The sequence below is a fragment of the Salvelinus namaycush genome, chromosome 26 (assembly GCF_016432855.1).
Source record: "Salvelinus namaycush isolate Seneca chromosome 26, SaNama_1.0, whole genome shotgun sequence".
In the NCBI taxonomy this organism is placed as follows: Eukaryota; Metazoa; Chordata; class Actinopteri; order Salmoniformes; family Salmonidae; genus Salvelinus; species Salvelinus namaycush.
Window position 1 is genome coordinate 43,762,387 of NC_052332.1, and position 24,283 is coordinate 43,786,669.

General features: G+C 44.4%; 1 protein-coding gene across 2 annotated transcripts; it reads right to left on the reverse strand.

Annotated features, from left to right (window-relative positions):
- Window positions 1-414: 414 nt before the first annotated feature.
- Window positions 415-23,566, reverse strand: LOC120021663. 2 transcript variants are annotated; one of them, XM_038965484.1, is made up of 7 exons: window positions 23,496-23,566; window positions 17,848-18,043; window positions 15,248-15,376; window positions 10,928-11,271; window positions 9,314-9,409; window positions 7,049-7,087; window positions 415-4,108 (listed from the first exon to the last, which is right to left on the reverse strand). In XM_038965484.1, exons 2-6 carry the CDS (start codon window positions 18,034-18,036, stop codon window positions 7,057-7,059), a joined length of 789 nt encoding a protein of 262 aa, XP_038821412.1. In that variant the 5' UTR covers window positions 18,037-18,043; window positions 23,496-23,566; the 3' UTR covers window positions 415-4,108; window positions 7,049-7,056. The 2 variants fall into 2 exon arrangements, with proteins under 2 accessions (XP_038821412.1, XP_038821411.1); XM_038965483.1 differs by having other exon boundaries at window positions 7,049-7,090.
- Window positions 23,567-24,283: the final 717 nt, after the last annotated feature.

Here is a 24,283-nt window from a genome sequence, read left to right on the forward strand (position 1 = left end):
ATTAAAAAGGATTTGCCAGTAGATTGTCGACATGATGCATGCAGGCTAAGACTTTGACATGATCAGTCCAATCAAAGCTACGGTAGATATAACGTGATTTGACATTTTATCTGTGGCCAATGACGTTGAGCCTTCTTGGATGGGCACTTCTAATGTAACTCTATGGCAGCACCGAAGGGGATAGAATTGTCTAGCTCTACCCTTAGACTTGGCGGTGACGTAGTGTCCCCATGAGTGACCAGAACACTGAGCCAATAACGACGCAACGCTCTGTATTTGCTGCTTGCTCGCTCCACCACCACAGGAAGCACTGAGCTGGGCTAAATCACCTGCATTTTGGAGCTGCTTTACTCAAGAAAATAAAAAAAGAGACATTGTTTGTATGCGGCTTTATTAACCCAATGATATATTTTTCTACATTGTTTGCAAACTGATATGTGACACGTATTAATGCCAAAATAACATGCAAAACAGGCAAGCCCAACCTGCCCTGAATGACAGGTCGCCATTGCTCTATACATATTAGTGTTCATAGAATATTAGTGTAACATTTTGGTATTTGCCCATCATTGTAAATAAGAATTTGATCTTAATTGACGTGCCTGGTGAAGCAATTTTGGAAGGTTTGTGTTATGGGTGTAAAATGGCACTTTGATGCCGTCTGTCGGTAAATGTGAATTACTGCAACACCAGTGTAACCCGGATGTATTGCAATGTGCCGTTACAAGACGGGTTACTCGCATCCGTGACTGTCTCGTCAGTTTAGTCCCTATGCCGACAGGAGACTCTCAGATCACTCCTGAATATGTAGTCATTAGGAATATGTAACATTGATTCATAACATGTAGTTATCAAGAATAAACAACATGGATTCCCAACATTAGAATAACATGTTATCATTAGTCTCCTGACGCCGAAGACAGCACTCCGCACCTCTCTGATTCAGAGGGGTTGAGGTTACATTGCTGAGGACACATTTCAGTTGTACAACTGTCTAGGTATCGCCCTTTCCCATTAGAATAACAGTGGCCCTAGACTCTGAGTGTCAGCTTTACCCAGGGGTGAAAGTAAGGCGGTATGGTCCGGTAGGGCGAACCAATCACAATACAACATGCTCCAAACAACTAACGGCTAGTACACCATTATGGTACAGTACTGCATGTCGGCCGCTTGAAACAATTAGCGGAATTGACTGGAAACCGGATGGTATGTTCTCCTGATTGCGTTGTAGTTTGAGGAGAAAACGGACGTTTTGTCATGGCGGAGATGAGTGGCCGTGACCGAGGTTGGACAACAGTGGATACATCAATTCAGACTACAAGTGTACTGCTCCTAATGACAATCGCAGAACAACATTTCCATCTATACGGAGGTGTTTTGTAACAGATGTATGTTTCCATTCATCAAATTGCGGATGAACAACGCACTGTTGGGGTTTGGAAGCTGAAATGATGGATGGATGAGCGCGGGTAGCCTACAGGAGCGCCTTTAAGTGATTGTTTGACAACCGGATGAAAACACCATGACTGGTTGTGTTTATGCCACGTTAAAAAAGGCATAGGCATCATGTCCATGAGGCTACGGGAAGCTCAGCTTTCCCTAAAGTAAAGTTAATTAAATTGCCAAAATTATACAGCCTAATTAGCTAACTCCTGTCTATACATAAATGAATAAAATCATTCAAAATAGGCTACTACACCAGAAAGCATGATTTGGCAACAGGGGATTAGCTTATTATTTTAGTGGATTGTTTCAAATCGCATGCACTACAGTCGGAAGGGCCCGCTGCTGCTGCTGCTGCTGCAATACCAATAGATGACTGTCGAGTTGCGACTGTCAGTGAAAAGCAGAAAATGCATATTGCAATATTTAAAGAGTACAATCCGGAAAAACTGTTTAAAAAGCAAATTGATATTGCTGTAACGATATTACAGTGAGAAGACTCCAATCTGTATTTTAGCTATCAAAATTCTTAACTTAATCTAACGAACAGTAGCCTATCTTACTGGCACCAGCAGAGAACATCCGTCATGTCCCCACCGTGAGGGCTACCCTGTAATTTTTGCCGTAAAAAATATATAAAAAATGCGTGCTTGCTCTTGGCTGACCCCTACCGATAAGAAATGACATCTACTTTCACCCCTGGCTTCACCTTAAACATCCCATCATGTATAAAACAAACCTGTTACATTATAGAATATATAAACATAGAAACGAATCCCATTCTGTTAAAAGTATTCACCTTATGATGCCTGTCAACAAGGGCAATCCAAATTGTAAGTTTTCCTCCTTCAGGTCCTTTATAATAGTGAATATTTGTGACAAATGTAATTCATATTTAACTATGTTTTGTTTGTGAATGGGCTGGACAAAGAAAAACAATCCTGCTGGATCAGGAACTGGGTCATGTGGGCGAGGCATCATAAGGTGAATAGAATACATAGATATATACTGTATAGAAACAGTCCCAGGCTGGTAGACAGTAACCAGTATGTACCAATACGCACTTTTCTTAAGTTCCCTATTTCTCAAATAAGGTGACGTTTGAGAAACGTTTAGGTCACCACACCTTATTAGATTTTCAACATTGCAGAACCAATTTTTTTGTTGTAAACTTTATTTTCTAAAATTACAAAATTGTAAACTTAAAGACAAAATGGCATTGACAAAATTATTGGCACCGCAGAGCTAGTACTTGGTTGCACAGTCTATTGACCAAGATAATCGCAGACAAACACTTCTTGTAGCAAAAACAAATATGCTTGCCGCACCTTTCCACCGTCAATTTGGGGACTCTTCGCTGGGCACTTCAGAACCTCTGTTTGGGGTCATTGTCCTGCTGGAAGACCCACAACTTTTAATGGAGACCCAGGTTTTGGATCCTGGGTGGAACATTGGACTCCAAAAACCCTGAATCTGCTGATTTCATGTCTTACACGTGTTCCAAGACCACTAGTAGCAGAAGCAGCAACCCAACAGCATTATGAAACCTCCACCATCTCTGATAGCAGAGAGGGTGTTGTTTAATCTGAATGCTTTGTTTTGGTTGTTGGTAAAACACCAGGAAGACCGCGCTGCTGAAGGAGACACCAGAAAGCCTGAGTTGGACTTCCCCCAACAAGACAAAACAATGAGCAGATTATCAGGGTATTTTGGAGTGTGTCCACAAAAAACTCTCTGTTGAAGGCTGTGGGTCTTCCGGTAGGACAACGACCCTAAACACATAGAAGCACCCTGGAATGTTTCAAGAAGAAACCGCTGGACTGTTCTGGAGAGGCAGTGAAGAGTCACATCCATTACCCAGGCGGAGAGCTCCAGACAGCAGTTGGTGGAGGGCATTGAATAACTAGAACAGTTATTTTCTGAAGAGTGGGCCAAATTGCCAGTAGAATAGTGCAGCAAGCTCGTTTAACCCCAAGGCAGTTAACCCACCGTTCCTAGGCCGGCATTGAAAATAAAAATTTGTTCTTAACTGACTTGCCCTAGTTAAATAAAAGGTAAAATAAAAAATAAAATTGATGGAAGAAGAAACATTTGTCAGTTATCTTGTGCAAACAAGTACTAGCACAAAAAACAACATATATTCTGCAATGTTGACAATCCAACAACAAAAAGGTGTGGAGACCAATTTCAAATGTCAACTTAAGAGAAGAAATAGGGAATTATTTAAGAGAAGTTGCAAGGGTGCCAATATATTTGGCTGCAACTGTACATATAGAATATGGAAAGATACATAGTCCTCAGACCAACACACTAACAGGAAGCTATGTGAGGTTCAGTGTGGCTCGAGGACTGCAAGGTGAACCAGGTCATCCGCGATACAAGTCAGTATTCAACGTCCATCCATGTCTGAGGACGTCGGGAGATGACGGGGGAAACCAGCCTGAACTTAACCCTAAATCTTAAAAATTGGAGTTAAATGCCTAAACTCAATCTTTAAAAAAAACTTTGCAATTTGACGTTTGTGAAACATGGATCAACGTCTAATTCTGACGTGAGACCTGGCTAGTAGGAGTGTGAGGCGCTTGGCTCTGTGAAAGAGGAGCAGCTCAGCTTCCCGCTGGGGTCCAACCTCCTCACCCCTCCGTAACGCTCTGCTGCACGGGACCTGGAGGGGGTGAGAGAGGAGGAGAGTTTGGTTGAGTCGGTGTGTCTGGTTGATAGCAGCAGTCTGTGTCAGTTAAACAATGTGAGCCATCCATTCATTCACTGTATTTTTTGGGGGGGCCATTCACATCAGCGTCACACGCCTGTCCACAATGAGAGGCTCTTAGTTATCTGACGTAATGACATGACACTTCACTGCCCTCTCTTGTGGCTCCAGACAGACTCCAGACTTCTCCAGGGACGAGTTCTAATTCTCTACCCTTCTAGAAGTGTTGCTCTTTCCCCAGGAATAAGGAGGAACCTTCCTCCAGCAGGGCCTTCTTTAAAAATAGTTTACATCTTTTCCTGATTCCGTTTAGTTTTTTCTACAAATTTTATTTTTCTACGTTTTGGTTTTCCAGGTTTCAGTTTGCATGCACCCCCCCCCAGTTTTCAAAACAAAATGGCCACTGGATTAATGAAAATGATCATATCAGCATTCTGCCAGGTAGTCACATAGGCTACTTTGTAGTTGACGTTTCATTTATTTGGGGGAAAGGCTTTCCATCTACCAGAAGACGTGTCATCATCATCATCATCATCATCCTCGCTAACAGCTAAGCGTTGACATTCCTGTGCCTCTTTAGAACGTTGCAGGAATATTTTTTATTTTACCTCTATTTAACGAGGCAAGTCAGTTCAGAACAAATTCTTATTTTTCACTGACGGCCTACCGGGGAACAGTCGGTTAACTGCCTTGTTCAGGGGCAGAACGACAGATTTGTACCTTGTCAGCTCGGGGATTTGAACTTGCAACCTTTCGGTTCCTAGTCCAACGCTCTCAATAGATTGTTGAATTCCGTTTTAATGTCTGGATTCCGTGATTCTGTCCTCGTTCTATTTTATAGGACCTCTACTCTTTCCTGCACCAATCCAATGCTCTTAGAGTGGGTGTGAACAGTCATGTACTTCTGGAGAAGGATAGAGAATCAGAACTCAGGCTAGATCTGATCATCTGGGTCGTTATTGTGTGTCTGAATGGAAGCCCACCGGTCTGAGTATCTCTTAGGCTTTTAGATGGACAGCACCATGCAATGTCATACAGCCACCAGGTTCAACTCTGCCATGCAGTCAGTCAGTCAGCCAACCAATCAGCCAGCAGGTCAACTCTCCCATACAGTCAGTCAGCCAGCAGGTCAACTCTCCCATACAGTCAGTCAGTCACCAGGTCAACTCTCCCATACAGCAGTAGTTCAGTAACAGTGTGAGGTGAGACAGTTAGCCAGTGTTAACATGTGGTTACCTGCCCAGTACCAGCAGTAGTTCAGTAACAGTGTTAGGTGAGACAGTTAGCCAGTGTTAACATGTGGTTACCTGCCCAGTAGCAGCAGTAGTTCAGTAGTGTTAGGTGAGACAGTTAGCCAGTGTTAACATGTGGTTACCTGCCCAGTACCAGCAGTAGTTCAGTAACAGTGTTAGGTGAGACAGTTAGCCAGTGTTAACATGTGGTTACCTGCCCAGTACCAGCAGTAGTTCAGTAGTGTGAGGTGAGACAGTTAGCCAGTGTTAACATGTGGTTACCTGCCCAGTACCAGCAGTAGTTCAGTAGTGTTAGGTGAGACAGTTAGCCAGTGTTAACATGTGGTTACCTGCCCAGTACCAGCAGTAGTTCAGTAGTGTTAGGTGAGACAGTTAGCCAGTGTTAACATGTGGTTACCTGCCCAGTAGTTCAGTAGTGTGAGGTGAGACAGTTAGCCAGTGTTAACATGTGGTTACCTGCCCAGTACCAGCAGTAGTTCAGTAGTGTTAGGTGAGACAGTTAGCCAGTGTTAACATGTGGTTACCTGCCCAGTAGCAGCAGTAGTTCAGTAACAGTGTTAGGTGAGACAGTTAGCCAGTGTTAACATGTGGTTACCTGCCCAGTAGCAGCAGTAGTTCAGTAGTGTTAGGTGAGACAGTTAGCCAGTGTTAACATGTGGTTACCTGCCCAGTACCAGCAGTAGTTCAGTAACAGTGTTAGGTGAGACAGTTAGCCAGTGTTAACATGTGGTTACCTGCCCAGTAGCAGCAGTAGTTCAGTAGTGTTAGGTGAGACAGTTAGCCAGTGTTAACATGTGGTTACCTGCCCAGTACCAGCAGTAGTTCAGTAACAGTGTTAGGTGAGACAGTTAGCCAGTGTAAACATGTGGTTACCTGCCCAGTAGCAGCAGTAGTACAGTAACAGTGTTAGGTGAGACAGTTAGCCAGTGTTAACATGTGGTTACCTGCCCAGTACCAGCAGTAGTTCAGTAGTGTTAGGTGAGACAGTTAGCCAGTGTTAACATGTGGTTACCTGCCCAGTAGCAGCAGTAGTTCAGTAACAGTGTTAGGTGAGACAGTTAGCCAGTGTTAACATGTGGTTACCTGCCCAGTACCAGCAGTAGTTCAGTAACAGTGTTAGGTGAGACAGTTAGCCAGTGTTAACATGTGGTTACCTGCCCAGTAGCAGCAGTAGTTCAGTAGTGTGAGGTGAGACAGTTAGCCAGTGTTAACATGTGGTTACCTGCCCAGTAGCAGCAGTAGTACAGTAACAGTGTTAGGTGAGACAGTTAGCCAGTGTTAACATGTGGTTACCTGCCCAGTACCAGCAGTAGTTCAGTAGTGTTAGGTGAGACAGTTAGCCAGTGTTAACATGTGGTTACCTGCCCAGTAGCAGCAGTAGTTCAGTAACAGTGTTAGGTGAGACAGTTAGCCAGTGTTAACATGTGGTTACCTGCCCAGTACCAGCAGTAGTTCAGTAACAGTGTTAGGTGAGACAGTTAGCCAGTGTTAACATGTGGTTACCTGCCCAGTAGCAGCAGTAGTTCAGTAGTGTTAGGTGAGACAGTTAGCCAGTGTTAACATGTGGTTACCTGCCCAGTACCAGCAGTAGTTCAGTAACAGTGTTAGGTGAGACAGTTAGCCAGTGTTAACATGTGGTTACCTGTATATTTACTCCGCGATTAGAGAGTAGTTGAAGGTTCTGCTGCAGGAGGAAAACAACAGACAGGGTTAACAGCCCCTACGCCTTCACGGCCCCGGCCGCTACGCCTTCACGGCCCCGGCTGCCCAGGGCCCAGCTATCGGCTAGGATTAAATACAAAAGAAATATAACATGCAGAACGGGAGTCCCCATTCAAGTCAATGATACATGTTCTATCCATTCTATTTCTATGTATTTAATCCTATCTGATAGGTGGAATAGATAACTGGGCCCTGGAAGCAGACAGACTCCCGGGTTTTCACTGATAAAGTCCGACTTAGTTGTTGTACCTCATTTCAGCGTACGATCAAATCTTAAAATCTGAAACATTTCATCAAAATGACACTGATACAGTTGTTCATGTTTATAAATCAAATTCCCAGTTCATAACAAAAATCCTACTGAAATTACAAAAAATGTCCATGTCAACGTCAGTGTTCATTAGGGATGTACATATTCCCCTTTTCAAGACAATGAAGATACATTGGCTCCGATACAGGAACGATACGTTTTATTTTGAAACGGTTTGGTGAGAGAACGAATCGATACACTAACATATTAATTTCCATTCTAAATTACAAGGTGCTACGCGTAGCATGTTAGCAGCATGTAGCAACGTAGCATTTTGCATTGTAATTTCAGAAAATATCCATAATGTATCTGCAGTAATAGTGGAATGATAGTGTTCAAATGATAAAATGGCTGCCGTGATATTAGCCTTTTATTAGTTGAGTGACAACCTATGTAATTTGCTATGTTATTGTTATCTATGGAGATGTTGAAAATGGTGTTTTACTAGAGTAAAAGTCAGCTACTGTAGACCATTCGTCTGGCTATACCTGCTGAAAATACAACCGATTCTATTTGGACTGTTCAGGTTCACCATCAGCAATAGTTTTGGCCGTTTTGCTTTAAACAATCAGTGTATATGTTAATTATTTTTTAGAAATACCAGGGTAAAGTTGATCATTTCATAACGAGGACAGAAATCCCTTTTGCGAGATGCACTGCATGGCCGAAGCAGAGAAGACCACTCCATAAAAACGTTTAAACTGTAAAAAAAAAAAAAAAAAAAAAAATTGATTTTGAGATTGGGGGGTGAAATCAAAAGTTATACTAGATATTAATTGGTTGTCATAGCGAATTCTTCAGCTCTCGCTTTCTGTGAGCTCCTAGACGTGTTTCCACTTACAGTTGACCGGGGCAGCTCCAGCGGGGCGGAAATGTGACTGGCCTCAGTAGAGCCTCACACACCCTCCTCCCCTAAGACCCACTCCTAAAACAAGTCCAACTATCGAGCTCTGACTCCCCCCCTGTCCTCTCCAACCGCCCCCACATCACCCCCCTTCCAGTCCTCCCTCATCCACATACCACAAGCCCAATTTGAATCTGAGCGGGCGGGAAGGAAAGAGCAGCTGCAGGGTTTTAGGGCAGGCGACCGTTAGACAGGAGCCCCTCAGGGCCCCAGAACAGGAAACACATATCTGAGACAGATTTGCTACCATAACAGGAAGGGCTCTGTCCATCTCTCCGTCCTAACCTCACTACACACTCCTCTGTCCTGCTCCCCGTCCTAACAAAACTAACCTCTCACTACATAGTCCTCTGTCCATCTCCCCGTCCTAACCTCACTACACACTCCTCTGTCCTGCTCCCCGTCCTAACAAAACTAACCTCTCACTACACACTCCTCTGTCCATCTCCCCGTCCTAACCTCACTACACACTCCTCTGTCCTGCTCCCCGTCCTAACAAAACTAACCTCTCACTACACACTCCTCTGTCCTTCTCCCCGTCCTAACCTCACTACACACTCCTCTGTCCTTCTCCCCGTCCTAACCTCACTACACACTCCTCTGTCCATCTCCCCATCCTAACCTCACTACACACTCCTCTGTCCTTCTCCCTGTCCTAACCTCACTACACACTCCTCTGTCCTTCTCCCTGTCCTAACCTCACTACACACTCCTCTGTCCTTCTCCCTGTCCTAACCTCACTACACACTCCTCTGCCCTGCTCCCAGTCCTAACAAAACTAACCTCTCACTACATAGTCCTCTGTCCTGCTCCCCGTCCTAACCTCACTACACACTCCTCTGTCCTGCTCACCAGCCTAACCCCTCTCATTGCCCTATATAAATACTAGTGTAAATAGTGAGTAAAACACTGTAACAGACGGTCTTCTGAATGAACAGTCAGAATTAAAAATATTAAAGTATTCTCTTCACCGGTCGTCTCTCCCTATGACATCATCAAAGGCGTGGGACAGACGTTTCAGCTTCCTGAGACCGCTGGACACACTCTCCAGGTCCCGGCCAAACTTCCTGTCAATCACACACAGGACCAATCAGAGAGCAGGACACACCAGTCAATCACACACACTCCATTCTGGGCATGGTCAATTCAGTATACATTATTCAAGAGTGTGGATGTGTGTGTGTGTACTGTACCAGTCCAAAGTTTGGACACACCTACTCATTCCAGGGTTTTTCATTATTTTTTACTATTGTCTACATTGTAGAATAATAGTTAAGACATCAAAACTATGAAATAATACATGTTGTAACCAGAAAAAGTGTTAAACAAATCAAAATATAAGATTCTTCAAAGTAGCACCCTTTGCCTTGATGCCAGCTTTACACACTCTTGGCATTCTCTCAACCAGCTTCATGAGGTAGTCACCTGGAATGCATTTAATTTAACAGGTGTGTCCTGTTAAGTTAATTTGTGGAACTTCTTTCCTTCTTAATGCGTTTGAGCCAATCAGTTGTGTTGTGACAAGGTAGGGAGGGTATACAGAAGATAGCCCTATTTAGTAAAAGACCAAGTCCATATTATAGCAAGAACAGCTCAACTAAGCAAAGAGAAACAACAGTCCATCATTACTTTAAGAAATTAAGGTTAGTCAATACGAAAATTTCAAGAACTTTGAAAGTTTCTTCAAATGCAGTCGCAAAAGACGTCAAGAGCTGTGATGAAACTGGATCTCATGAGGACCGCCACAGGAAAGGAAGACCCAGAGTTACCTCTGCTGCAGAGGATACGTTCATTAGAGTTACCAGCCTCAGAACTTGCAGCCCAAATAAATGCTTCAGAGTTCAAGTAACAGACACATCTCAACATCAACTGTTCAGAGGAGACTGTGTGAATCAGGCCTTCATGGTAGAATTTCTGCAAAGAAACGACTACTAAAGGACACCAATAAGAAGAAGAGACTTGCTTGGGCCAAGAAACATGAGCAATGGACATTAGACCGGTGGAAATCTGTCCTTTGGTCTGGAGTCCAAATTAGAGATTTTTGACACCAACCGCCGTGTCTTTGTGAGACGCAGAGGAGGTGAATGGATGATCTCCGCAAATGTATTTCCCACCGTGAAGCATGGAGGAGGAGGTGTGGTGGTGCTTTGCTGGTGACACTGTCAGAGATTTATTTATAATTCAAGGCACACTTAACCAGCATGGCTACCACAGCATTCTGCAGCGATACGCCATCCCATCTGGTTTGTGCTTAGTGGGACTATCATTTGTTTTTCAACAGGACAATGACCCAACACACCTCATGAAGCTGGTTGAGAGAATGCAAAGCATGTGTAAAGTTGTCATCAAGGCAAAGGGTGGCTACTATGAAGAATATAAAACATATTTTGATTTGTTCAACACTTTTTTGGTTACTACATGATTCCATATGTGTTATTTCATAGTTTTGATGTCTTCACTATTATTCTACAATGTAGAAAATAGTAAAAATAAAGAAAAAACCCTTGAATGAGTGGGTGTGTCCAAACGTTTGACTGGTACTGTGTGTGTACGTATGGGAATGTGCGTGTGTGATGTATCCTCACCGCCTGAGGCTCTGAGTGTTAGGAGATGCGAAGGGGCTTCGTAGTGCAGCCATCCGAACCAGCTGCCTCCTCCCTCCCACGTTCTTCACCCCTGTCACCTCAGGACTTCGCCCTGGGGTTCTCCTCCCCCCGCGGCCCGAGGCAGGGGTGCGTTTGGGCGCGGTGGCTCTGGGGGTGCGTCTGGGGGTTGTTGTGGGTATGAGTGTGGTGGAACGGACGGGGGTGCGCCTGGGTGTACGGGAGGTGACCCCCTCGTTGTTCTCTCCCCCCTCACACACCTGGCCAGGTGTCGCCACCAAACACTCCTCCTGATCCTGTACCACTGCTCTGTTCCTCTGAAGCCTCTGAGAAAGAGAGAGAGAAGAAGAATTTTTCAGCATGTTTTCTTTTTTTAACAAAAAGATAGATTTAGAGTTGGATAAACTTGGATTTTTTTTATTGGGCAATAAATCCCCAAACAGTCAGCTGGACTTTCACAGAATCAAAGAGGGAGCGCGGCAGAAGAAGCTCTCTCTTGGTGAAGACTAATGTCCCCTCTAAGCTTCGCGTGGGTGTGCAGTAGCCCAAGACTGCCTTGCAGCTCCCAGGGACAGATGAAATATCAGCCCAAAAAGAGAAGCACAGATTGATTACTATTTACTTTCTAGAGTTTTCCCTGTTACGGTGGTAATTGTGATCGAATCTACGAAATATTAGCCACTTTCAATGCAACATACCGAAACAAACTATGCAAGAGATTTTGTTGTAGGCAGAACTCATCGGAGTAGGATTCTATTGCATACTCTACACAGACCGGTGCAGCATAACCAATCAGAGCTGCAGTAGGCCTATATGCAAATAGACCCTTGCCATATATGGATCTGTGCCATTCACTTTGAACTGGACTGTGTTTACAACATGAGCAGTCGTGAGTAGATGCTCTTGTTTCGAGATCAAAGCGAGAGCTGCATGTAGCCACCTGTGTACATTTGTTCCTATTCGCTAGTTAGTGAGTTATTAGCCCAGTTAAAGATACTTTGTAGTCAGCAATAGGGGAGTGATTACTTCCTACAAGAGCACAAAACATAACAGGTGAAGAGATTTTATTTTGTCTTAAAAGGTGTTGTGTTTTTAGACAGGCTTGAATAAACGAAGTTAGGCATAATTTGTCTGTTTCTCTTTACAAAATAAAATGCATTATTATTCCCATACCATTATTAAAGTGGTGTCTTGCATCAAACAACAACATGTTCAGTCACCTCCTTGTCTGAAGGACAAGTGGATAAACAGGTTAATCAATCAATCAAGTTTATTTTATATAGCCCTTCGTACATCAGCTAATATCTCGAAGTGCTGTACAGAAACCCAGCCTAAAACCCCAAACAGCAAGCAATGCAGGTGTAGAAGCACGGTGGCTAGGAAAAACTCCCTAGAAAGGCCAAAACCTAGGAAGAAACCTAGAGAGGAACCAGGCTATGAGGGGTGGCCAGTCCTCTTCTGGCTGTGCCGGGTGGAGATTATAACAGAACATGGCCAAGATGTTCAAAATGTTCATAAATGACAAGCATGGTCAAATAATAATCATGAATAATTTTCAGTTGGCTTTTCATAGCCGATCATTAAGAGTTGAAAACAGCAGGTTCATGTCAAGCCCTGCATGTTTTTTTCCAAGTCTCATGGAATGTAGACCTACATTGAACACCACACATTGTCTGCTACTGTAGGCTGAATGATAGAACAGCTGTTTCCATGTTAAAATGTTATGGGATGGATTTTCTCCATTGTTTCTGATGGTAGACCACTCTGATAGGCCTACATTATGATCAAATACCCACAGTAGCATACATGGACACTTAAAACTGTAACTTAAAGCAGGTACAGCGTCAGTGTTCACAGTAAAACCTTGACCCCAGCTTTAGTAGTACAGAGCCTGTAGCCCCATTGGATGAAAGATTTCAGCCTGGAACAAGCTCGACATCATCTGACTTTGAAACAAGGCAGGACAGCCAAAAGGTATTTATGAAAGCACAATACTACCCTCTTGAGAAAACAAAATATCCAATACCCTTAACTGTCTCCAAGACAAGTGCTCCTCAAACGTTTCACACCCAGTCAGTTCTCTGGCATGGGGGAAGAGGTGCTGTTAGTATATTATTCTAGCCTATGCACTCCATTGTTGGCTGTACTCGTCTACTCAACAGCACAACTGTAGGTGCTCATACACAACTAGACGGTCTACTTGTCAAGCCCTGCTCAAACTTCCCACATCTTTGTTAACCGCCCATATAAATGCCCCATTGTTGACTGAGTGGAACAAAACACATATCAGTCTAACCCTTTTGATTTATAGATGAACATGGTTTATTGTATGGTTACACATCCTCATTTTATTTGTTTCACCTTTATTTAACCAGGTAGGCCAGTTAACCAGGTAGGCCAGTTAACCAGGTAGACCAGTTAACCAGGTAGACCAGTTAACCAGGTAGGCCAGTTGAGAACAAGTTCTCATTTACAACTGTGACCTGGCCAAGATAAAGCAAAGCAGTGCGACACAAACAACAACACAGAGTTACACATAAACAAACGTACAGTCAATAACACAGTAGAAAAGTCTATGTACAGTGTGTGCAAATGTAGAAGATTAGGGAGGTAAGGCAATAAATAGACCATAGAGGCAAAATAATTACAATTTAGCAAATTAACACTGGAGTGATAGATGTAGCCTAGGCCCGCTAGCTGTCTGAATCGCTGTGTCTCCAGCCCGCCGAGCTACTCACTGGACCCCTATGATTACTCGGCTAGGCATGCCTCTCCCTAATGTCAACATGCCTTGTCCATTGCTGTTATAGGTTAGTAATGATTGCCTTATTTCACTGTAGAGCCTCTAGCCCTGCTCAATACGCCTTAGCCAACCCTTTAGTTCCACCTCCCACACACGCGGTGACATCACCTGGTTTCAATTATGTTTCTAGAGACAATATCTCTCTCATCATCACTCAATACCTAGGTTTACCTCCACTGTACTCACATCCTACCATACCTTTGTCTGTACATTATGCCTTGAACCTATTCTACTGTGCCCAGAAACCTGCTCCTTTTACTCTCTGTTCTGACCGTACTAGACGACCAGTTCTTATAGTCTTCAGCCGTACCCTTATCCTAAGCCTGATTTCGATGGTGGGAACAAGGATGTATGGCTCCCGTCAGGCTGTAGTCTTTACAAAGCCAGGGAAAATTAGTTAACCTAGATATGCTACAATGTCCTGGCAGATAGGAACATCGTTGAGACTAGTCCAATGGCTCTATTGAACAAGGACAGACATATCTACTAGTGCGATTGTGCAATCGGCGAATCACAAAAGCCACCATAATTTCTATAAAACATGTCTATTCATTTTTAGATCAGACAGCAGGCTCAATCAACCAATGACGTCTCCTGGTGCAAAAATAGTGAATAATTGTGTCTGAAACACCCCCTCATAATTATATCTGAAACACCCCCTCATAATGTCTGAAACAACCCCTCACAATTATGTCTGAAACACCCCCTCACAATTATGTAGGGAAAAACCCTAGCTGTAAAGTTTCCCTTTAATATTAACAGAATTAAGCATTTCCACAAATGTAGGCTACATTGACTCGAACACGAGTGGAGAAAAATAATTTCTTTCAGCATCTTGAGAGAATACGAATGTGCACCTCTACAGACGGTATCCATCTTTTATCTGCATCGGCCGATAGTAGCCTATTTCAACCACATAAAACATGCATCTGAGCTAAACTGAAATCTTATCAGAAGCACGTTGGGTCATTTTCACAGCTTTCTAGTTTCCTTACAACTGGTCAAAATGATGTCTTTTGGTAATTAGACTCAGAAATTGGTCAAATATTGCATTTTCTCCCCGGTCCCTAAACATCCTCTAAAGAAGCAGAGATGACAGAACTTTACCGACGTCAACTAGAAGCACTCATTCTATTGATTTATGAAACTCTGGTGAGCAAGGGTTTATTGAGACTTCTAGGGCAAACATATAATGACTGAGGAGAAGCTGCATGTATCTGATTAGGAGACAAGTTGACTAACAAAAGTCAAGTAAAATGTCAGAAATTATAAGCAGAAACATATCTAAAATCGGGCAATAAAAAAAACAAATAATCCTGCACTCCCTGTCCAAACACCATTCCCCCGGTTCTGACTGTAGCCTACAGAGCATTTTCTATATTAGAGGTTGGGGTCAGATTTGTACTTTATCACATATAGGGCAGGTGGTTGCGGTTATTAGCAATTGCGGTGCAGGTTAATGAAAAAGCAGAGGCATCACTACGGTCAGTGTCTCCTACCTGGTACACTCCCCCGATGTGGCTGCGTGCGCTGCGTGTGAGCTGGCAGACGGCGCTGGTCTTCTGATTGGCCTGCAGACTCTCCCAGGTGGGGTCAGGGGTCAGTTCAGGGTCTGGCAGGGAGTTGGTCTGGAGGAACAATGGACCACTTTATTGGAACAGGACGATGGGGTCGTTACCTTGACGATGGGGTCATTATCGAACAGGACGATGGGGTCGTTATCGAACAGGACGATGGGGTCGTTACCTTGACGATGGGGCCATTATCGAACAGGACGATGGGGTCATTATCTTAGCGGCCCGACAGACAGACACTGTGTATAAAACATGAAGAACACCTGCTCTTTCCATGACAAACACTGACCAGGTGAAAACTATGATCCCTTATTGATGTCACTTGTTAAATACACTTCAAAAATCTGTGTAGATGAAGGGGAGGAGACAGGTCAAAGAAGGATTTTTTTAAAGCCTTGAGCAATGGATTGTGTATGTGTTTCATTCAGCGGGTGAATGGGCAAGACAAAAGACTTCAGTGCCTTTGAACGGGGGGTATGGTAGTAGGTGTCAGGCGCACCGGTTTGTGTCAAGAACTACAACTCTGCTGGGTTTTTCACACAAACAGTTTTCTGTTTCAACATGGGCCAGTATCCCTGTGGAGTCAACATGGTCCAGTATCCCTGTGGAGTCAACATGGTCCAGTATCCCTGTGGAGTCAACATGGGCCAGTATCCCTGTGGAGTCAACATGGGCCAGTATCCCTGTGGAGTCAACATGGGCCAGTATCCCTGTGGAGTCAACATGGTCCAGTATCCCTGTGGAGTCAACATGGGCCAGTATCCCTGTGGAGTCAACATGGTCCAGCGTCCCTGTGGAGTCAACATGGACCAGCATCCCTGTGGAGTCAACATGGGCCAGCATCCCTGTGGAGTCAACATGGGCCAGCGTCCCTGTGGAGTCAACATGGGCCGGCATCCCTGTGGAGTCAACATGGGGCCGGCGTCCCTGTGGAGTCAACATGGGGCCAGCGTCCCTGTGGAGTCAACATGGGCCAGCGTCCCTGTGGAGTCAACATGGGCCAGCATCCCTGTGGAGTCAACATGGGCCAGCGTCCCTGTGGAGTCGACATGGGGCCAGCGTCCCTGTGGAGTCGACATGGGGCCAGCGTCCCTGTGGAGTCGACATGGGGCCAGCGTCCCTGTGGAGTCGACATGGGGCCAGCGTCCCTGTGGAGTCGACATGGGCCAGCATCCCTGTGGAGTCAACATGGGCCAGTATCCCTGTGGAGTCAACATGGTCCAGTATCCCTGTGGAACGCTTTAGAGTCCATGACAAACTGAGGCTGTTCTGAGGGAAACTCAATATTAGGAAGGTGTTAATGTTTTGTAAACTCAGTGTACACACCGAGAGACTCTGGACAGAGAGCAGTTGTAGGGGTTAGTTGCTTTGCTTAAGTGCCCGATGGCAGGAGATGCTCTCTAGGATGATGGCAGGAGATGCTCTCTAGGATGATGGCAGGAGATGCTCTCTAGGATGATGGCAGGAGATGCTCTCTAGGATGATGGCAGGAGATGCTCTCTAGGATGATGGCAGGAGATGCTCTCTAGGATGATGGCAGGAGATGCTCTCTAGGATGAGGGCAGGAGATGCTCTCTAGGATGATGGCAGGAGATGCTCTCTAGGATGATGGCAGGAGATGCTCTCTAGGATGATGGCAGGAGATGCTCTCTAGGATGATGGCAGGAGATGCTCTCTAGGATGATGGCAGGAGATGCTCTCTAGGATGATGGCAGGAGATGCTCTCTAGGATGATGGCAGGAGATGCTCTCTAGGATGATGGCAGGAGATGCTCTCTAAGATGAGGTCTTTCTGTGTATCCCAAATTACTCTGGTCAAAAGTAGTCAACTAAATAGGGATCCATTGGGGACTTGTGCAGCTTGATTCAGCCTCTTACCTGTACGGAGCTCCGCCTCTTACCTGTACGGAGCTCCGCCTCTTACCTGTACGGAGCTCCGCCTCTTACCTGTACGGAGCTCCGCCTCTTACCTGTACGGAGCTCCGCCTCTTACCTGTACGGAGCTCCGCCTCTTACCTGTACGGAGCTCCGCCTCTTACCTGTACGGAGCTCCGCCTCTTACCTGTACGGAGCTCCGCCTCTTACCTGTACGGAGCTCAGCCTCTTACCTGTACGGAGCTCAGCCTCTTCTTTAACCTCTATGCTACTTGCCACCCCATGCTGTGTGTCTGTTCCTACCTGTACAGAGCTCAGCCTCTTCTTTAACCTCTATGCTACTTGCCACCCCATGCTGTGTGTCTGTTCCTACCTGTACGGAGCTCCGCCTCTTCTTTAACCTCTATGCTACTTGCCACCCCATGCTGTGTGTCTGTTCCTACCTGTACGGAGCTCCGCCTCTTCTTTAACCTCTATGCTACTTGCCACCCCATGCTGTGTGTCTGTTCCTACCTGTACGGAGCTCCGCCTCTTCTTTAACCTCTATGCTACTTGCCACCCCATGCTGTGTGTCTGTTCCTACCTGTACGGAGCTCCGCCTCTTCTTTAACCTCTATGCTACTTGCCACCCCATGCTGTTTCTGTTCCTACCTGTACAGAGCTCAGCGGCAGCCTCTTCCTCAGAGACATGCGGAGGGAGTTGAGAGAGGAGGAGGAGCGTAGCTTCCTGAAGCGGTCAGGGGGAGGGGCCACAGGGGAGCTGGACTCGCCCCCGTCTGACTCCTCCAGAACGCTGTGAGCCCTCCACACCGCCACGCCACTCATCACCGACGACGACATGCTGAAGCTGGCCAATCGGGGAGGAAAGAGGAAGAGATCAGGGCTGTGTTCAGCAGCACACACACACACACACACACACACACACACACACACACACAACATAGTAGAGCGTTCAGATAGAAATGTAGAACAAAACAACCCGCGTCAAAATGTAAAAGATAAACACATAAAACACATAAAAAGATAAACACATAATAAAACTGGTGCTCTTTCCATCGTGGGATGAAGTCCCGCACAACAGATGGCTGAGGTCACTTAACACGTCTGGGAAAAACCCCGGTGGTTTTGGAGTGAACTCGAAAGCACTGCGGAACAAAGTCCTATTTACAAGAAGAACTATCTAGCGAAGATGTTTGAGGAACTTCCCGCTGAAGACTATGCTTGATGACGCTGCCTGGTCTGTGCTCATAAAAGCGAATGCTTGAGCATCTCGGATGGTATTTTAGAGTCTCAAATGGTATGAGCGCGACGTCAAAACTATGAAATAACACATATGGAATCATGTAGTAACCAAAAAAAAGAAGAAGAAAAAAGTGTTAAACAAATCAAAATATATTTTTGATTCTTCAAAGTAGCCACCCTTTGCCTTAATGACAGCTCTCCACCCGGCACAGCCAGAAGAGGACTGGCCACCCCTCATAGCCTGGTTCCTCTCTAGGTTTCTTCCTAGGTTTTGGCCTTTCTAGGGAGTTTTTCCTAGCCAGTTTTTCCGTGCTTCTACACCTGCATTGCTTGCTGTTTGGGGTTTTAGGCTGGCTTTCTGTACAGCACTTCAAGATATTAGCTGATGTACGAAGGGCTATATAAAATAAACTTGATTGATTGCACACAAGAAGGGCAGTTTTATTGCTTCTTTAAATCAGAACAACAGTTTTCAGCTGTGCTAACATCAATTGCAAAAGGGTTTTCTAATGATCAATTAGCCTTTTAAAATGATAAACTTGGATTAGCTAACACAACATGGCATTGGAACACAGGAGTGATGGTTGCTGATAATGGGCCTCTGTACGTCTATGTAGATATTCCATTAAAAATCAGCCGTTTCCAGCTACAATAGTCATTTACTACATTAACAATGTCTACACTGTTAAAATAACATCAAATTGATCAGAAATACAGACAAAAAAATAGCGTTTCTTTCAAAAACTTGGACATTTCTAAGTGACCCCAAACTTTTGAACGGTAGTGTATATATTTATTTTATGGCACACGAGACACCTGTCTGATTTGCGCCTGTCTCTGGACTAATCCATTGAGGCCGCAGTGATGACAGTCCAGTAATATATGGGGACTGTGGCTCAAGGCACATCTCTCTCCAGAATGTGTCCTCTCCCGCCATTTCGTGGGTATTCATATTGTTTCATAACTTCTTTGTGTGCATGGGGTGGCAGGTAGCCTAGTGGTTAGAGTGGAGGGGTGGCAGGTAGCCTAGTGGTTAGAGTGGAGGGGTGGCAGGTAGCCTAGTGGTTAGAGTGGAGGGGTGGCAGGTAGCCTAGTGGTTAGAGTGGAGGGGTGGCAGGTAGCCTAGTGGTTAGAGTGGAGGGGTGGCAGGTAGCCTAGTGGTTAGAGTGGAGGGGTGGCAGGTAGCCTAGTGGTTAGAGTGGAGGGGCGGCAGGTAGCCTAGTGGTTAGAGTGGAGGGGCGGCAGGTAGCCTAGTGGTTAGAGTGGAGGGGCGGCAGGTAGCCTAGTGGTTAGAGTGGAGGGGCGGCAGGTAGCCTAGTGGTTAGAGTGGAGGGGCGGCAGGTAGCCTAGTGGTTAGAGTGGAGGGGTGGCAGGTAGCCTAGTGGTTAGAGTGGAGGGGCGGCAGGTAGCCTAGTGGTTAGAGTGGAGGGGCGGCAGGTAGCCTAGTGGTTAGAGTGGAGGGGCGGCAGGTAGCCTAGTGGTTAGAGTGGAGGGGCGGCAGGTAGCCTAGTGGTTAGAGTGGAGGGGTGGCAGGTAGCCTAGTGGTTAGAGTGGAGGGGCGGCAGGTAGCCTAGTGGTTAGAGTGGAGGGGCGGCAGGTAGCCTAGTGGTTAGAGTGGAGGGGTGGCAGGTAGCCTAGTGGTTAGAGCGTTGGACCAGTAACCGAAATGTGGCTGGATCAAATCCCTGAGTTGACAAGGTAAAAATCTGTCTTTCTGCCGCTGAACAAGGCAGTTTAACCCACTGTTCCCCAGTAGACCGTTATTTGTTCTTATTAACGGACTTTGCCTCGTTAAATAAAAGGTTTAAAAAAATACAATTGTTGCAGTGTCTATTAATTTGCCGTTAATTCACAATTTCTAATCTGCAGTGTTTGTTTACGTTAATTTCTGTTAATGCATTCAATATATTAGTTATTTAACGTTGTCGGATTGGAAATGTGTTTTGCAGAACTCATAACCCAGGCTACACTTCTGAGAAACAAACTGAAGATCTCGTACAATGCTGTGTACCATTGGAAATGTGTTTTGCAGAACTCATAACCCAGGCTACACTTCTGAGAAACAAACTGAAGATCTCGTACAATGCTGTGTACCATTGGAAATGTGTTTTGCAGAACTCATAACCCAGGCTACACTTCTGAGAAACAAACTGAAGATCTCGTACAATGCTGTGTACCATTGGAAATGTGTTTTGCAGAACTCATAACCCAGGCTACACTTCTGAGAAACAAACTGAAGATCTCGTACAATGCTGTGTACCATTGGAAATGTGTTTTGCAGAACTCATAACCCAGGCTACACTTCTGAGAAACAAACTTGTTCATTTCACTCCATTTATGAGTTGTCAATTTATTGGTCGTCTTTTGTTTGAAATGCTCCTGTCAATGTTGAGTAAGGACGCATATAGAAGTAAGACTAGGCTATCTGGCTTGAGCGCAAATGTAGGCCTATAAAATGTGTCCATCTGGGGATGGCTGATAGGTTTTCTGATTGTCTTAACTCACCACAACTAATGAGCTGTTGAGCTTCTCAAAGTATTTTTTTCTTCACCTGAAACAGCGAGTAAACAAAGTCTGTTTTTAGGATCAATTGAGAAGTTCCTCAAAGTATTTGAACAATATTTCCAGCTCTCTCCCTTTTCGATAACCACTCAGCATGAAAGGAAGAAATGTAATGCTCTGATCCAGTGGAAACGTCATAGAATACCTGATTACTTCTTATCCTTTGCACAAATAGCCTACAGCTGTGTCTGTCCCAAGCTCACTGGCGGGTACTCTGAGGGCCCAGAATGTTATACAATGGTTCAAGTTCGTTGCATACAGGCCATGCATAGCCAATGTGATTTATAGGATATTTATTTTCATCCGGGTATTTTCTACCTGCAGGCTGCAATGTTATGCGTTGGCTTTATGTAGGCCATTTTTACATAGTTGGAAATGGCAATGAAAGTTACTTTTAGTTTTGAATAATTGTCATTTAGATAGAATTTAGATTAACCATAGACAAAGACTATTATAAATTAAAATGAAACTGTTCCACGAAAATGTGCATATGAAAATCGTAACTGGCACGCAGATTGGTGGAAATAGTAAGATACATTTTCCAAATGGAAAAGTTTGTTGACCCCTTGGAGTAGCCTATTACCGACAACACCTATGACACCAGGAGCATAAAGCCAGAATCTGCAGCAAGAGGGTCGGGAACAGGTTCTGTGATCTCTGGCTCCCTCGAGTCATTTGTGTGTCTTAATTATTTAATCAAACAGCGTGCTTAAAGCGTCAGACCAGCTCAGTACATATAGCCTAGGTGATTTTATTATAGACACACCCTGTGTTTAATATGGAAAACTACACGTTTTAAAATTGAACAATTGATTGAAATTGGTCGTAAACACTACTACTCTTGGTCGACCAAGACTCACCGCCAGGTTATGCCCCCACCCCCCCACTTACTTCTAAAAACCAAAGTGCACCCCTGCTAAACTCAGTCACTACTCGCGAACTTTGCTGGTGTTTCTGATTAATAAACAATGCCATGCTGGTGGGTGCACCCAGCCCTGAAACGAAACTTTGGCAAAAAAAATATTTCCAAATCCACTTTTTTTCCATCCGAAAGAGGACGAGCAGAGCTTATGAATGTTGCACAATGATTTAAGTCCATATGTAATCGTTCAAGTCAAAGTATAATATATTTGGACTTGAAGTGTTAACCGAACTGCCCGCTTCTTGCCAATGAGGGGGGTCGATTAATCTCGTCCGGGTGCACATGTGGGCGTGTTTTGCACCAGGTAAACGTTGATCACATTAGTTTGGGAATTTGGCTGACTTTGCCCGGTTCAACGCCCACGGTGATGTCGGCTCGAAACAAAGTGATGTAGGAGCATGTGGAGTAATGAGTAGGATTCTGTGTTTTCATATGCAAAAGTGATTGCTTTTGAGCACAATCTGCATCCCCAAATGAAAACGAGGTAGAAAATTAAAACATTTCATGGAAAATATATATATTTTTTGTTGTTGAACGATGCACCATGCTGCCTTGTTGACAAAATGACTGAGCGGAACAGATTACTGTTACATTTCAGTAAGTAGCTTTTCCCTCCCCGCTTTCGCCCGATGAAGTAACGAGCCCGCGGCTCAGCATAATCGAATCATCCCACTGACGTATCTTTTCTGGTGTGGGTGTTTAAACCATGAACATTTTGAAAAAGGAATGTAAAGACTACAAAGTTGCCTGCCATAATGTCAGATCGTGACATGTGAATTCAAATACATTTGTACCTGACCAAATTACTGTCCTGTAAATTTTTTTTTTTGAACGCACTGCATGTGTGTGAACCAGAAAAAGACTCTCCTCACTACCTTTGTTCCTGCAGTGAGGGATTACAAACTTCAAATAATGTTTTTATAACGTTGTGCCGATAATCGTTGTCTGGAGCCCAAAAAACAGTAGTAGCCGTATGCAACCCAAATAAACGGCTCTTTCACCGATGCGATTCGGTTACCGAAATACGCCCAAAAAGAGCCGTTCGTTCGCAAACGAACCATCAGTAGTATCTGCTGGAGCCATACCTTATTTAAGCGTTTTGTCTCTGAAAGGAGTCAACTCAGGCTTGCTTTGTTTACAATTCGCCATGCGGTTCACAGCCGCCCGGTTATGCTGCCTTTGTCGGTTTGCCCCAACAATATATTACAGTACCCAGTTAGCTAACGTTACCTACTGTAGTCATTTCACATGCTAGTTAACATCCCAATAACCATATCAATAAAATGTAGCTATCCTACGTTAACTAGCTAGATACTTTGTTCTACTTTTGAATTCGCTAACCTTGTTCTTAACTGACTTGCCTAGTTAAATAAAGGTTAAATACAAAATGTACCAAAAAAAAATCTAGCAGTTTCGGATTAGCTAGTTATCAAGCAGACAAAGTTAACATTATTAGTTAGCTATTCGAATGCATGCTTTTAGCTAAATCGTCCATTGAAAGAGGTGAATAGGTTAGCTTTATTAAACTCATTTATTATACACAATGAAGTACTTTATATTCGATAATATCTACCTTGTAAAGTTGGTTGTTCCCTCTGTCTCTCCTGAAGAAACCGCTAACTGTAGTAGTCAACGGGAACTTAGTCTTTATGTGTTTGAATTTGGCGGTGGACCGCGACCACTCCCCAACTAGGACCGGCAGACCCTCAGTGCTATCTGATTGGTCGACGCTGTCCCAAGTGTTCCAAACTTCCCCGAATTCATTTACATTTCGGTTCCTAGCTCCTTAGTTTAGTTCCTACTCTACTGCTATCTGCTGTATTTGAAAAGACTGGTGGATAATGTGACCTTACCACAGTGATGGCTGGCTCGGACGGAATCTCTACCATTCTGCTTTTGCCTATCCAGTCCTTTTATGACTGTGAATAACTTTTGGGATACAAGTTCAAACTTGTGGCTGTGGATTGGAATCCAAAACCCTGTTCGTTCGCACAAGTGCACTGATTCCGTGTGCGCTCCAGCGGACACAGACAATAGGATAGTTGTAGTAGGCCCGGCCTGTGCTGAAAAAAATATAACGGATACAATTATTCAGTTGACTAAGTATCCACTGACTGTATTCATTGTATCTATGAATGAAATGTACTGATAATAGGGTGACAGGGTAAGAACTATAGTTTTCTTCAGTGTTTCCCTATGGATACTAATTAGGGGAGCACAGGCAGAAAAGTGTTAAAAGTCTCCTTGTACATATTTAGGAGAGGTGTAAAGAAAAGAGCAGATGAGCAGAGCTGTCTTACCAGGAATAACAATAACACTAGTGATGGGAAATCAAGGTTTTCTGAACACTTTGGCTTTCAC